The sequence below is a fragment of the Phoxinus phoxinus genome (assembly GCF_949152265.1).
Source record: "Phoxinus phoxinus genome assembly, chromosome: 24".
NCBI lineage: Eukaryota > Metazoa > Chordata > Actinopteri > Cypriniformes > Leuciscidae > Phoxinus > Phoxinus phoxinus.
Window position 1 is genome coordinate 18,809,236 of NC_136899.1, and position 15,700 is coordinate 18,824,935.

At 39.1% G+C, this 15,700-nt stretch overlaps 2 protein-coding genes across 2 annotated transcripts; both read left to right on the top strand.

Moving 5' to 3' along the window:
* The first annotated feature begins 1,221 nt into the window (after positions 1-1,221).
* On the top strand, positions 1,222-3,669 carry LOC306993162 (uncharacterized protein). Its single transcript, XM_079602758.1, has 2 exons — positions 1,222-1,359; positions 2,466-3,669. Exons 1-2 carry the CDS (start codon positions 1,252-1,254, stop codon positions 3,135-3,137), a joined length of 780 nt encoding a protein of 259 aa, XP_079458884.1. The 5' UTR covers positions 1,222-1,251; the 3' UTR covers positions 3,138-3,669.
* Positions 3,670-8,400: 4,731 nt separating this feature from the next.
* On the top strand, positions 8,401-11,337 carry LOC306992736 (uncharacterized protein). The gene is made up of 2 exons (XM_079601893.1): positions 8,401-8,620; positions 9,727-11,337. The coding sequence occupies exons 1-2, from the start codon at positions 8,513-8,515 to the stop codon at positions 10,396-10,398; spliced, it is 780 nt and encodes a 259-aa protein (XP_079458019.1). The 5' UTR covers positions 8,401-8,512; the 3' UTR covers positions 10,399-11,337.
* Positions 11,338-15,700: the final 4,363 nt, after the last annotated feature.

Sequence of the window (15,700 nt, forward strand, 5' to 3'; positions counted from 1 at the left end):
AACATCAGTGCCAGAAGAACCAATCCCCCAGACATCTTTACTTATACCTTCAAAGACAATTAAATAACAGTCCAATTGCATGTGAAATATAGGCTTGTCAGGTTTGGGACAGAGCCTGTAGAAATGGTTTCTTGAAAAAGAACTGTCTGATATTCACTTATTCATGAATATCTGCTAAAAGAAGTGGTGTCAAGCATGAACTTCAAGTGGAATTGTATGCTAACTAAGAATGAATGTGTCAGTTGAGTCACCAAATGAAGAGGAGAGGAATCTATAGCAGTACTTATTTTAATAAACACAAAACAATGAAGATAATCTACACTGGAGAACACAAGGGCTGCGTTCCAGTCCAAAATCGTCATGCCCTTCACTTGCTAACTTCCCTCCGTCTTGTTCACCCGGATGCACGTCATTGCTTACGTTGCAAGAGTGCCCACTACAGGCGGAAACCGCAATGGGCTGAATTGGAACGTCCTAAGCCCTTGATCACTTGGAATAAGCTATGGAGTTCACTTATTATTTAAATTTTTTCCCCTTTAAGAATTTGTTTAATGCAGCATCCAAATGTATATAGGTATGTTTGGTTTGTTTTAAATAAATCAAAATATAATTAATATATCATGGAGTTGTTTGTTGTGGTGGTGATTAGACAAGGGCTGTGGTGACGTCCCAATCGTACTGCATTGTGGGACATATAGGTGCCTGAAGTATACAGGCTGTGTCTGAAACCGCTCCCTATCCACTACAGAATACTATGTTGGGTATTGGCCATTTTGTAGTGGTGTCCGAATTCTGAGTGAACGACATCATTCCCTACATTCGTTTACTACTTTTACCCACAAACCTCTCTGAATTCGAGTGTACATTCGATATACACTTGCTGAAGCACTATTTCCCACAATCCAATGCGGAGAGGACTGAGCACGCATGAAAGTGCGGGAGCGAGCAAGTTTAAACCAGAGATTATTTTACAGCTTTCTTATTTCTCCTTTAACATTTATTTCATGCTATAGATTTAGTCCCCGCGGCAGGGATTCCCCCGAGGGGAAGTGCTTAGGGAAGTTCCCAAGTGCGTGTCTAACAGTGGACTGGAACGCAGCCATGGTGCAATTCAAAACAAAGAACTGAAACAACTGTTCACAGGCAAAGGGAGCTAAATGAAACACAGGTGAACTTAATTAGTGGCTAACAGACTAACATGGTTAACTTGTTGCGCCACATGAGTTCCTAGAAGAGTAGCCAACAGTTTAAATGCAAAGGAACATTCTCTCAACCTCAGTTCAGGACTGCACACGGATTAAACGTTGGAGTATTTTTGTGGCTGCAATATTCTGCACACAGATTAAGGACAACTTTTCGGTAATGGATTTTGGCATGTGTTTTTTCTCTCCATTCTTGCAAATATTGACTTGATTTAGTACAACTACAAAAAGTTTTTTTTTATTCAAAGTATAAATATTTTGTGTTTTATTTTACCTGCCCTTGTGAAAAGTACACTTTAGCATGCTTATGCATATTAATATAAGTGCAAGAATGTAATGGTTTCAGACTTAATTGCATCTTTATGCAATTAAATGAAAATGTATTGTATCTTAAATGCAGTTAGCTGAAAAGGTCATTTGTTTGACCCAAGCACATCTTTATATGTAAATTAATTTCATAATTACTTGTTTTGTCTTTGAAATATGGTTTGTGTACTACTGAATTTAATGCGCAATTATGGTGAACTAAAAAATTGTTTAATATCATTTCTTTAAAAAAATATATAGCCTATGCAAATAAATATTTGTATTGAAGTTGCAATTGAGTAGATTTAAAAATATTAACTTTATATTTAATCTTGAATAATATGATAGATTCAATTATAATGTACTATGTTAGTCAACACATCAAAATGAGTCCACTTCTTTAAGGCAAAACAAAAAGATTATAAATCAATGTACTTTAAATTAAAACTTTTAGTTTGACATCATTGCTAAGTTCACTTTTTAAAAGCAGTCACGTCTGCCAGCCGGAGAACTATAAGCCACCAGAGGTCTCTCCTCACTAGTCCTTTTCCATTTCCATAAACCTTTGCCTGGACTCATTCTAGTGTGATTACATCCACATGTGTGTCATTGGCTTGTTAATGTATAAGCCCTCTGGTGGCCATCATAGGCACTAATATAAGATATGTACACTTAAGTGGCTTTTTATAATTCATCAGTGTTATTATCTGCAAGTAGACCTACAGTTTTATTTTTATTATTTTCAAGATTTTAAGTACACTTTCAATACAAATAAGCACACTTTTTCTCAAGGGTATATAGCAACAAATCATAGCGACTAAACTAATCTGGTTGTGCTATTTTACTAATGCAACGTCCACTCTCAAAGCTCCCTGGAACAAAGCTTTAAACTTTATTCTATCAAAAATACTATGTTATTAAACCACATGATTTCACTGAATCCACTCTTCATTGCAGGCTTTAATGATCAACATGGAGAAAATCATCCTAAAAATCCCTCTGATATTGCTGGTGCTGCATATACAAGGAGGTGAGTTCTCTAAAAATCCAGTTTGTCAGATTGCCGGAGCTTCACAGCCGGAAGTCGTGGAGTTCAACAACACAATCTATGCCACTTGTGAAGTAACTCCCAGCCCCAATTTGCCACCTTTCCAGCCAAAGATCTTTGGGCAAATCCTCTTCAAGCAGCTCTTCCCCAATGGAGTTTTAGAAGTGAAAATCAACCTCCGTGGTTTGCCTGCCATCGATCATCAAGAACGTGCCATTGACATCCATCGGTATGGAGACCTCAGTCAAGGCAGCATCACTGTTGGTCCTCATTACAATCCAAAGGGTGTTGACCACCCTCATCATCCTGGAGACCTGGGCAACTTTGCTTCTGAGCAAGGAGTTATAAGGCAGTTCCTGAAGCTCCCAGAGGCCAAGCTCTTCGGCGCCCATTCCATTCTGGGACGTGCGGTGGTGGTTCATGAGAAGGACGATGATCTGGGAATGGGGTCAGATGAGGAGAGTAAACAGACTGGGAATTCTGGACAGATAATTGCTTGCGGTGTGATTGGTATTACTTCTCCAAGTCTGTGGCAGAAGACTGAACTGATCCCCAAGAAAAGCTGTGGAGGAGGGAACTGAGAGTTGGATATGGTGGAAAAGCAGATTCAAATAGGATAATCATGGTTTTCTTTGTCTGTGTCTTACATTAAAATGATACTCAATACCCTGAAATTATATCCCTATATTATTTATTGCCATTACAAACACTTTCAATACTTTTGAATGGTTTCCTGGTATCCAGCAATTTGTGTTTTTGCTTTGGACTTTTCAGAGGCTTTTTGGCCATAGCTTCCAATGGTTAAAGGTAGAAAACCCTCTGACATAAGATTTTACTTTCTAAATTGTAAGGTTTCTCACTAAATGTAAACCAATATTGTGACTGTTCCTGGTTTGTTACTACAGTAACACTGAATCAAATGCAAAGAATATTTTATTTTTTATAATTTGCTAGTTTCCTTGTAAGGTGCTAAAATATTAATTGCCCACTTTGGCTGAATGTGTCAAGTAACTAAGTTCAAATACATTCTATATTAATAAAAAAATACATTTTGGGTAGGTTTTAAGTCGGGTAAAGTGGGACACTTTTTGGTAAATTGCATCTTAAACAACCTAAATCATTTAGAGTATATAAAAATTGTATGTGTTTTGTTTAAATAGATTGTAATGAAGGCTACTATGGTGAAATTTTCCCAATTTATGTATTAACAAACTGTTCATCTTTAAACACCATCTGACACCCTCTTCAGCAAACTGGAAGCAATCAGGTTGAGTGGGACACTGTTAGGGAAAGTGGGACACTATTTTATGGTTAACATGAGAAATACAACCCCAATTCCAATGAAGTTGGGACGTTGTGTAAAACGTAAATAAAAACAGAATACATGCAGTTAAAATGTGTGGTGCATTATGAAGCGCAAAATACAACAACGGAGACCTTCAATTAATTAATACTTGGAAGGATTTTTTAAAAATGCATTTCTGGAACTAATACAAAAATTTTGACATTGTATACTTCACTCTACATTCAATGAATGGAACTTTCATTAAGCCTACATCCTTTTACCACCTTTTAACAACTTCAGTGAACACATTGAAGACAGATGAAGTCATTGCCATTCATAAGTCCGTTGAGTTCTCCGCAGGACTCATGATACCACCGTTGGCAGGGGCAGCAAGCCACCCATTCCTCATTGGCCTTTGGGTCACTTGCATCACCATAGACCCCCTTGCAACCAGTACAGGGGTCACTTCCCTGAATTATTTGTAGGGGAGGAACTGCAGCATTTTGGGGGCGGACACCAGCAGGCTTTGGTTGTTTTTGGTTTATTTTTGTCTGCTTTGGCCTGGACAAAGTTGAAGTGTTCCTGGCTTGTTTGGTGGTAGCTGGGTGGCCTCGCCATCATCCTCCTCTTTCCCCTCTCTCTTTTAGGTACTTTAATCAGGTCTGAAAACCTTACAATGGAAGCCCACTCAGCTGTTGAAATGCTGGGTAGAGAGGGTGGCCCAGTTGTGAGGGTGGAGGCATGGGGGGCTGGCCTAGTTGTGAGGGTGGAGGCATGGGGGTCTGGCCCAGTTGTGAGGGTGGAGGCATGGTGGCCTGGCCCAGTTGTGAGGGTGGAGGTATGCGCATCCTCATCAGGGTGGCTGATACCACCACTTCTTCCACACCAAAATAAATGTCCTCCTCCGACAACAGAAGGGTTTCTGATGTTTCCTCAATCACCCTTTCAGTGGTTTGGCTTGGCAAGAAAAGGTCATTTGGAATGACTTCCGTGGAGACAGGAAACATCCCTGAGGCTCGGAAACCTGTAGAAGAGTAATGTGTATAATGTAATGATGCAATGTAAATAAGACAGTAAAAACAATGATCCACTTACTGCTAATATTTTTATACAAATAATTCAAGACAACTAATTATTAATAAAAGAGTCAAACCTGCTTGGGCATTCTCAACAGTGGCGGCCTTCTTCCACGCGGGGCTGAACACAGAAAAAAAAATAGCTGTTTTGGAAGCTTCTTCCCGGCTGTCTTCCTTGTCCACTTGCGTCCCAGTTCCTGCCAGTGGTGTTTCAGACTTCGAAACAGCGATCTGTCTGCTGGGTGGAGGGCGTGTGGGTTGTGTGAGGAGGATAGCTCACTACATGGATATAATTTTTCTTAATGAGCTCCAAGAATTCCAGATTGAAGACATGGCTGTAGTGGCCATCTAAGAGCAGAAACTGGCCCCACTCCAGAAACAGCTGGGAGTTTATCCAGCCATTATCTGACACGCGGATAACTGCTTTTTCTGGTCGTTCCTCCAGCCACTCTGCCCTGAGCCTCTTTCCCTTAAAAATTACCATTGTGGGGGTGTAAGTCCCAACCGCATTGAACCCAGCCAGGACTGTTGTCGTTTCTCCTTTCCCCCCTGATGTTACCTGGAAGCAGGACTTGCCAGTCACCCCAACAACCTTTTTTGAGATGAAATGGTCCTGTAGTCCGGATTCATCGCAGTTCCACAGGTGCGATGGCATCTCCTGGATCTGTAGGCGGTGGAGGAGTGACGTGTAGGTCTGAAACCATTGCTCAACTACTGTGAGATTCATCCCAGAGGCCCTTGCAGCTGAGAGTGATTCAGGCTTGCGGAGGCTCAGGTTTTGATTCCTTTTCATGAACCCCTATTTGTCCAGGCGTACCCGACAAGAAAATAGTCTGGAAGCATGGTGTCGGAGAGGATATTTAACAACTATATCCCAAGATTTGGCTATCCTTGCCAGATATCCATCACGACCAAGGCCATGAATTCGAGAACCATCTCTTCACGACTTTGCAGCAGTTAACAGATATCAGTAACTCCAGAACAACACCTTATCACCCCCAAGCAAACTCAGTGGAACGTTTCAATCGCACTCTTCTACAAATGTTGAGGACGCTGGAGGCGATAATTTACCGACCTGCGTCTGTGGAGGGAAAAGTCCGCTGTGCGTCGGTTGCAAAATAGGAATGATACATGTGTCGGTGTACAAAGTCAATTGTGCTGGGTGCAAGATAGGGCCCCCTATGTATATGTAGATACGTACATATGTAACTGTTGAATATTATACATATAATCTTTGCATACTATTATATAGGCTACTGTTGATATTTGGATTTTCTAACATGTTTTAATGATCTTTTGATCAAGTATATCTGCTGTACTGTATATAGTAATTCAGTTTAAATGGTTATTGTGTAACCAATGGTACGCTCAACTATTCAGTTATACAGTATTTAGCGGGACACACTTGCACAGACAACAGAGACTGTAATACATTGTGATTAATATTTTACGGGGAAAAGTATTGAGTTATCTGAGAAAAATACTGCTTGAGTAGAAGAAGAAAGACTTGCAAAAGTGATACAACACATGTTTATTGGTGTTTTGTTTGAGTGAGTCATATGTAAGGTGACACAAGATATTGTGATTTAATTATACAAAATATATATAAATAATCTTTGAATTATTGTAATAAAAGATTACAAGAGCGACTGCTAACTGATAACAGCACAACTGTGTCTGTCTTATTGTTTTGCTAAACAGAATTAACTTACTGCAGCACCGCCAGTCAGGTGGCGGGCATGCTATACATATAGATGACGTCATTCAATCTAACAGTATCATGTAACAATATCAATTTAATGAAATGCTGAACTACAGATAATAAAAAGAGTTAGCTGAGTTAAACATTAACCAACAGCATCCACCGATTTAAAAATCTAAAGAAAAAAATAATTGCATAGCTATGGAAATAACTTAGATAATAGGTTGATAATTGAATCAATGAATTAAAAATAATAAAAAGTAATATCTTCTCTTAAGATTGTACAAAAAGCAAAAAAAAGCAAGAAATTACACAAGATCTCATATATTAGCAAAGTCTAAAATAAACAGTCAAATTTACAGTAGAAACCTTTGAGCAGTTTGTTTAAGAAGCATAAAACACTGCCACACATCGCAATAATTATAGCATACGGTGGCTTTTTTTTTTTTTTTTTGCCTTTCACACCTTATTTTTCTATGATTGTCTGTGAAAATAGGTTTTGGGATTTTATTTTTAGGTTTAGCTTATTTCTGGGTACAAATCTGTACCTAAAATATGGCTGAAAAAAGTAAATAAATCTTATGAAAGTTGTTGAAGCTTGTTTACTCATTCTCCCTTGTTTAGCTACTAAACAGGGATTTTAACATCAGTGCCAGAAGAACCAATCCCCCAGACATCTTTACTTATACCTTCAAAGACAATTAAATAACAGTCCAATTGCATGTGAAATATAGGCTTGTCAGGTTTGGGACAGAGCCTGTAGAAATGGTTTCTTGAAAAAGAACTGTCTGATATTCACTTATTCATGAATATCTGCTAAAAGAAGTGGTGTCAAGCATGAACTTCAAGTGGAATTGTATGCTAACTAAGAATGAATGTGTCAGTTGAGTCACCAAATGAAGAGGAGAGGAATCTATAGCAGTACTTATTTTAATAAACACAAAACAATGAAGATAATCTACACTGGAGAACACAAGGGCTGCGTTCCAGTCCAAAATCGTCATGCCCTTCACTTGCTAACTTCCCTCCGTCTTGTTCACCCGGATGCACGTCATTGCTTACGTTGCAAGAGTGCCCACTACAGGCGGAAACCGCAATGGGCTGAATTGGAACGTCCTAAGCCCTTGATCACTTGGAATAAGCTATGGAGTTCACTTATTATTTAAATTTTTTCCCCTTTAAGAATTTGTTTAATGCAGCATCCAAATGTATATAGGTATGTTTGGTTTGTTTTAAATAAATCAAAATATAATTAATATATCATGGAGTTGTTTGTTGTGGTGGTGATTAGACAAGGGCTGTGGTGACGTCCCAATCGTACTGCATTGTGGGACATATAGGTGCCTGAAGTATACAGGCTGTGTCTGAAACCGCTCCCTATCCACTACAGAATACTATGTTGGGTATTGGCCATTTTGTAGTGGTGTCCGAATTCTGAGTGAACGACATCATTCCCTACATTCGTTTACTACTTTTACCCACAAACCTCTCTGAATTCGAGTGTACATTCGATATACACTTGCTGAAGCACTATTTCCCACAATCCAATGCGGAGAGGACTGAGCACGCATGAAAGTGCGGGAGCGAGCAAGTTTAAACCAGAGATTATTTTACAGCTTTCTTATTTCTCCTTTAACATTTATTTCATGCTATAGACTTAGTCCCCGCGGCAGGGATTCCCCCGAGGGGAAGTGCTTAGGGAAGTTCCCAAGTGCGTGTCTAACAGTGGACTGGAACGCAGCCATGGTGCAATTCAAAACAAAGAACTGAAACAACTGTTCACAGGCAAAGGGAGCTAAATGAAACACAGGTGAACTTAATTAGTGGCTAACAGACTAACATGGTTAACTTGTTGCGCCACATGAGTTCCTAGAAGAGTAGCCAACAGTTTAAATGCAAAGGAACATTCTCTCAACCTCAGTTCAGGACTGCACACGGATTAAACGTTGGAGTATTTTTGTGGCTGCAATATTCTGCACACAGATTAAGGACAACTTTTCGGTAATGGATTTTGGCATGTGTTTTTTCTCTCCATTCTTGCAAATATTGACTTGATTTAGTACAACTACAAAAAGTTTTTTTTTATTCAAAGTATAAATATTTTGTGTTTTATTTTACCTGCCCTTGTGAAAAGTACACTTTAGCATGCTTATGCATATTAATATAAGTGCAAGAATGTAATGGTTTCAGACTTAATTGCATCTTTATGCAATTAAATGAAAATGTATTGTATCTTAAATGCAGTTAGCTGAAAAGGTCATTTGTTTGACCCAAGCACATCTTTATATGTAAATTAATTTCATAATTACTTGTTTTGTCTTTGAAATATGGTTTGTGTACTACTGAATTTAATGCGCAATTATGGTGAACTAAAAAATTGTTTAATATCATTTCTTTAAAAAAATATATAGCCTATGCAAATAAATATTTGTATTGAAGTTGCAATTGAGTAGATTTAAAAATATTAACTTTATATTTAATCTTGAATAATATGATAGATTCAATTATAATGTACTATGTTAGTCAACACATCAAAATGAGTCCACTTCTTTAAGGCAAAACAAAAAGATTATAAATCAATGTACTTTAAATTAAAACTTTTAGTTTGACATCATTGCTAAGTTCACTTTTTAAAAGCAGTCACGTCTGCCAGCCGGAGAACTATAAGCCACCAGAGGTCTCTCCTCACTAGTCCTTTTCCATTTCCATAAACCTTTGCCTGGACTCATTCTAGTGTGATTACATCCACATGTGTGTCATTGGCTTGTTAATGTATAAGCCCTCTGGTGGCCATCATAGGCACTAATATAAGATATGTACACTTAAGTGGCTTTTTATAATTCATCAGTGTTATTATCTGCAAGTAGACCTACAGTTTTATTTTTATTATTTTCAAGATTTTAAGTACACTTTCAATACAAATAAGCACACTTTTTCTCAAGGGTATATAGCAACAAATCATAGCGACTAAACTAATCTGGTTGTGCTATTTTACTAATGCAACGTCCACTCTCAAAGCTCCCTGGAACAAAGCTTTAAACTTTATTCTATCAAAAATACTATGTTATTAAACCACATGATTTCACTGAATCCACTCTTCATTGCAGGCTTTAATGATCAACATGGAGAAAATCATCCTAAAAATCCCTCTGATATTGCTGGTGCTGCATATACAAGGAGGAGAGTTCTCTAAAAATCCAGTTTGTCAGATTGCCGGAGCTTCACAGCCGGAAGTCGTGGAGTTCAACAACACAATCTATGCCACTTGTGAAGTAACTCCCAGCCCCAATTTGCCACCTTTCCAGCCAAAGATCTTTGGGCAAATCCTCTTCAAGCAGCTCTTCCCCAATGGAGTTTTAGAAGTGAAAATCAACCTCCGTGGTTTGCCTGCCATCGATCATCAAGAACGTGCCATTGACATCCATCGGTATGGAGACCTCAGTCAAGGCAGCATCACTGTTGGTCCTCATTACAATCCAAAGGGTGTTGACCACCCTCATCATCCTGGAGACCTGGGCAACTTTGCTTCTGAGCAAGGAGTTATAAGGCAGTTCCTGAAGCTCCCAGAGGCCAAGCTCTTCGGCGCCCATTCCATTCTGGGACGTGCGGTGGTGGTTCATGAGAAGGACGATGATCTGGGAATGGGGTCAGATGAGGAGAGTAAACAGACTGGGAATTCTGGACAGATAATTGCTTGCGGTGTGATTGGTATTACTTCTCCAAGTCTGTGGCAGAAGACTGAACTGATCCCCAAGAAAAGCTGTGGAGGAGGGAACTGAGAGTTGGATATGGTGGAAAAGCAGATTCAAATAGGATAATCATGGTTTTCTTTGTCTGTGTCTTACATTAAAATGATACTCAATACCCTGAAATTATATCCCTATATTATTTATTGCCATTACAAACACTTTCAATACTTTTGAATGGTTTCCTGGTATCCAGCAATTTGTGTTTTTGCTTTGGACTTTTCAGAGGCTTTTTGGCCATAGCTTCCAATGGTTAAAGGTAGAAAACCCTCTGACATAAGATTTTACTTTCTAAATTGTAAGGTTTCTCACTAAATGTAAACCAATATTGTGACTGTTCCTGGTTTGTTACTACAGTAACACTGAATCAAATGCAAAGAATATTTTATTTTTTATAATTTGCTAGTTTCCTTGTAAGGTGCTAAAATATTAATTGCCCACTTTGGCTGAATGTGTCAAGTAACTAAGTTCAAATACATTCTATATTAATAAAAAAATACATTTTGGGTAGGTTTTAAGTCGGGTAAAGTGGGACACTTTTTGGTAAATTGCATCTTAAACAACCTAAATCATTTAGAGTATATTAAAATTGTATGTGTTTTGTTTAAATAGATTGTAATGAAGGCTACTATGGTGAAATTTTCCCAATTTATGTATTAACAAACTGTTCATCTTTAAACACCATCTGACACCCTCTTCAGCAAACTGGAAGCAATCAGGTTGAGTGGGACACTGTTAGGGAAAGTGGGACACTATTTTATGGTTAACATGAGAAATACAACCCCAATTCCAATGAAGTTGGGACGTTGTGTAAAACGTAAATAAAAACAGAATACATGCAGTTAAAATGTGTGGCGCATTATGAAGCGCAAAATACAACAACGGAGACCTTCAATTAATTAATACTTGGAAGGATTTTTTAAAAATGCATTTCTGGAACTAATACAAAAATTTTGACATTGTATACTTCACTCTACATTCAATGAATGGAACTTTCATTAAGCCTACATCCTTTTACCACCTTTTAACAACTTCAGTGAACACATTGAAGACAGATGAAGTCATTGTCATTCATAAGTCCGTTGAGTTCTCCGCAGGACTCATGATACCACCGTTGGCAGGGGCAGCAAGCCACCCATTCCTCATTGGCCTTTGGGTCACTTGCATCACCATAGACCCCCTTGCAACCAGTACAGGGGTCACTTCCCTGAATTATTTGTAGGGGAGGAACTGCAGCATTTTGGGGGCGGACACCAGCAGGCTTTGGTTGTTTTTGGTTTATTTTTGTCTGCTTTGGCCTGGACAAAGTTGAAGTGTTCCTGGCTTGTTTGGTGGTAGCTGGGTGGCCTCGCCATCATCCTCCTCTTTCCCCTCTCTCTTTTAGGTACTTTAATCAGGTCTGAAAACCTTACAATGGAAGCCCACTCAGCTGTTGAAATGCTAGGTAGAGAGGGTGGCCCAGTTGTGAGGGTGGAGGCATGGGGGGCTGGCCTAGTTGTGAGGGTGGAGGCATGGGGGTCTGGCCCAGTTGTGAGGGTGGAGGCATGGTGGCCTGGCCCAGTTGTGAGGGTGGAGGTATGCGCATCCTCATCAGGGTGGCTGATACCACCACTTCTTCCACACCAAAATAAATGTCCTCCTCCGACAACAGAAGGGTTTCTGATGTTTCCTCAATCACCCTTTCAGTGGTTTGGCTTGGCAAGAAAAGGTCATTTGGAATGACTTCCGTGGAGACAGGAAACATCCCTGAGGCTCGGAAACCTGTAGAAGAGTAATGTGTATAATGTAATGATGCAATGTAAATAAGACAGTAAAAACAATGATCCACTTACTGCTAATATTTTTATACAAATAATTCAAGACAACTAATTATTAATAAAAGAGTCAAACCTGCTTGGGCATTCTCAACAGTGGCGGCCTTCTTCCACGCGGGGCTGAACACAGAAAAAAAAAATAGCTGTTTTGGAAGCTTCTTCCCGGCTGTCTTCCTTGTCCACTTGCGTCCCAGTTCCTGCCAGTTGTGTTTCAGGCTTCGAAACAGCGATCTGTCTGCTGGGTGGAGGGCGTGTGGGTTGTGTGAGGAGGTAGGGGTGTGCGATATGATGATATTTGATCGTGAACGATTAAAATGTCTCCACGATTCACTTTTTCGGAAATATCGTTGTATCGTGCTACAATGCACGTTCTATCAGATGCAGATCTATGGCTTTTCAACTACGTAATAACATGTGATGCGAGGCGCGCTAGATGTCGGCGCGTTAATCAAAACACTGGATCATAAACTTGCTCGTGAGATTTAGCAACGCTGGGACGATGGATGATAACACAGAGGAGTTGATCCCAAAAAAACATTCAACATCGGTAATATGGAAATGGTTTGGATTTTCTATAACAGACACGGCGCAAACAACAGTTATTTGCAAATGTTGCAATGATAAGATTCGCACGTCGGATGGCAACACAACAAATCTATTTAACCACCTCAAAAGAAAACACCATAAAGAATATGCTGACAGTCAAATTGTGAAGGGACCCCACGCGAGTGCATCAGGTACATCCACGCGGCAGCCAGAGGCTAGCGTTACAAGGCTAAAACAAACAACTCTAACGAAGGAGGTATTTGAAAAGGGAACTCCGTATGACAGGACAAGTAAGCGCTGGAAAGATGTAACTGATGCAGTGACATTTTACCTGGCCAAGGATATGATCCCCATAAAAACTGTGGAAAACGAGGGCTTCAAAAGACTGCTCAAAGTTGTAGATCCGCGTTACGAGATTCCCAGCCGCAAATATTTTTCTGCCACGGCCATTCCACGGCTGTATTCCGAATGCCGCAACAAGATGGAACACAACGTTCAAAAAGTCAATTTTTTTGCCACAACAGCTGATTTATGGTCTAGCCGCACTTCAGAGCCGTATTTAAGTCTGACAATTCATTTCATTGATGACTGGAAGTTGTGCAGTGCCTGTCTAGAAACAACATACTTCCCGCAAGACCATACGGGGGAGCTCATAGGACAAGGCCTTAGGGAAGCGCTTGAATGTTGGGGACTGAAAGAAGCGAACATGACCTGCATGACTACTGACAGTGGGGCTAACATGGTGAGGGCTTTGGAGCTCAACAAATGGACACGTCTGCAGTGCTTTGGGCACAGACTTCACCTAGCTATTGGTGAGTGAAACTAAAAATAAAATATTGTCACTGTTATTTAGATGTTTTTTTGTAATACTATATATTTAGTAATTATGGTATATTAGGAACACTGAACAGAGTAAAATTATTATGAGATGAGAGAGACTCATTTACATTATAAATTATTATATTTAAATGTTTTGTATATGAAATAAAATATGGTATTGTAAGCACAATTTATTTGGTTTCAATAAAATATTACAACAATTGAAAAATATAAACTTTTGTGAATTAAAATGTAATTAAATCTAATCAATACATTTTTTTATTTTTAGAAAAAAGTGCCAGAGACCCTCGTGTTGAACGCGTAACATCTATCTGCAAGAAAGTCGTCAGTACATTCTCTTTCAGTTGGAAGAAAAAGAGGGAATTAAATAATGCTCAAACTGAGCTGAAACTACCTCAACAGAAGCTCATCACTGAATCCCCTACACGATGGGGTTCCAGACTCAACATGATTGAGAGAGTGCTTGACCAGGAAAAGGCCATTTCGCAGGTCCTGAAGGCAGACCGGAAGGCGAGGCATTTGGTCCCATCATGGCAAGACATTGATGTGATGGAGTCTGTGAAAAAGGCACTGAGTCCACTGAGAGACTTTACTGATGCACTCTCCGGTGAGGACTATGTGAGTGTGTCTTACGTAAAGCCAGTGCTTCACCTGTTGAAAGTCAACATCTTGAGCCTGAATGATGATGACACTGAACTAACAAAAACAATGAAGAAAACAATTCTCAATTACCTCACTGACAAATATCAGGATCCCACCACTGATAACCTGTTGGATATGGCTTCGCTTGTTGATCCCAGGTTCAAAACCCAATACATTGACAGCGACAAGTTAGAGGGAATACAAGCCAGAGCTGTATCTGAGCTGGAGTCTTTGCTGACCGTACAGTATCCAGCATCGTTTCAACAGCTTACAGCTGCCTCCACATCACAGAGCCCTGACGCAGAACAAACACCGCAGAAGAAAGTAAAGAAATCACTTGCCAGCTTTTTGAAAACCTCAGGTGGTGCAAGTACATCTGCAGTTCCAGGATCATCTTCCTTATCTCTAAAAGAGGCAATAGAGGGGGAATTGAGGGGATACTTGTCCACACCAAATGCAGAAAGTGAGGTGAATCCCTTGGAATGGTGGAAAGTCCATGAGGCAAACTTTCCAAGAGTTAGCCAACTTGCTAGAAAGTACTTGTGCATTCCAGCAACAAGTGCTCCCTCAGAAAGAGCTTTTAGCACTGGTGGCAATATTGTCACATGCCAAAGGGCAACTCTCAAGCCAGATAAAGTCAATCAACTGGTTTTCCTCTCTAAAAATTTGTGATTGGGATCAGTCATACTTTACGTTCTTAGGATACATACGAATGTGAAAAATTTGTTCTAAAGCTGCTAGTTTAAAAGAGTCAGGAAGGATTCAGAAGTTTGCACCTTTGGTTAATTGTTTTGGTTCTGTTCTGAATCACATTGCACTTTAAAAAAAAAACTTAAGAGATTATAAAAGGTAGTTTAAATTTTGTATTTGACTTTTCTTTATTAAGCTATTATAGTGTTGTGCTTTACATTTTGAAACAGATATTTATTTGGGGATTTATGCTAGCTATACCATAAATATAGTCTAATTTTTTATTTAAACATTTTTATTTAATCTTTTTAAAATAAACAAACAGCAGCAGTTCCAAAATGTAAGCTTGCTTATCTATATTTTTCATGCTAGATGCAACCTCACAAAAAGAAAAAAAGCTGACATGGGGTTTGCTCATGGTCTGTTACAGCTGTTGCCATGTTAGATTTTTTTTTTTTTTAAATGTTCATTTTGTGATGAGAAGTCTTTGATTGTAATGCAAGTCCTGTTGAATGTTCTTACTTTGCACAATTGCACTGTGACTTCCATAAATATGATAACAGATAACTTGATTAAAATATGCTCGAAAACGTACTTTGACATAGTCTGTAATTTTTTTTCCCCCTTGGCTATATTTTTTAAATGTGGATATAAGTTTTCCTGTATTGCGGCTCAGTAATTTGCAAAATAGTCGTAAAAAGCATCATGAAATAGAATCGTGATAAAATCGTTAATCGTGATTTTTCCTGAAAAAATCGTGATATGATATTTTTTCCATATCGCCCACCCCTATGAGGAGGATA

What these genes read in the sequence shown, in the direction of transcription:
- LOC306993162 (XM_079602758.1), top strand. Translation starts at nt 1,252, where the DNA reads ATGCAAAGGAACATTCTCTCAACCTCAGTTCAGGACTGCACACGGATT. An exon ending in AGATTAAGGACAACTTTTCG is followed by an intron (nt 1,360 to 2,465) that starts GTAATGGATTTT and finishes TCTTCATTGCAG; the next exon opens with GCTTTAATGATCAACATGGA.
- LOC306992736 (XM_079601893.1), top strand. Translation starts at nt 8,513, where the DNA reads ATGCAAAGGAACATTCTCTCAACCTCAGTTCAGGACTGCACACGGATT. An exon ending in AGATTAAGGACAACTTTTCG is followed by an intron (nt 8,621 to 9,726) that starts GTAATGGATTTT and finishes TCTTCATTGCAG; the next exon opens with GCTTTAATGATCAACATGGA.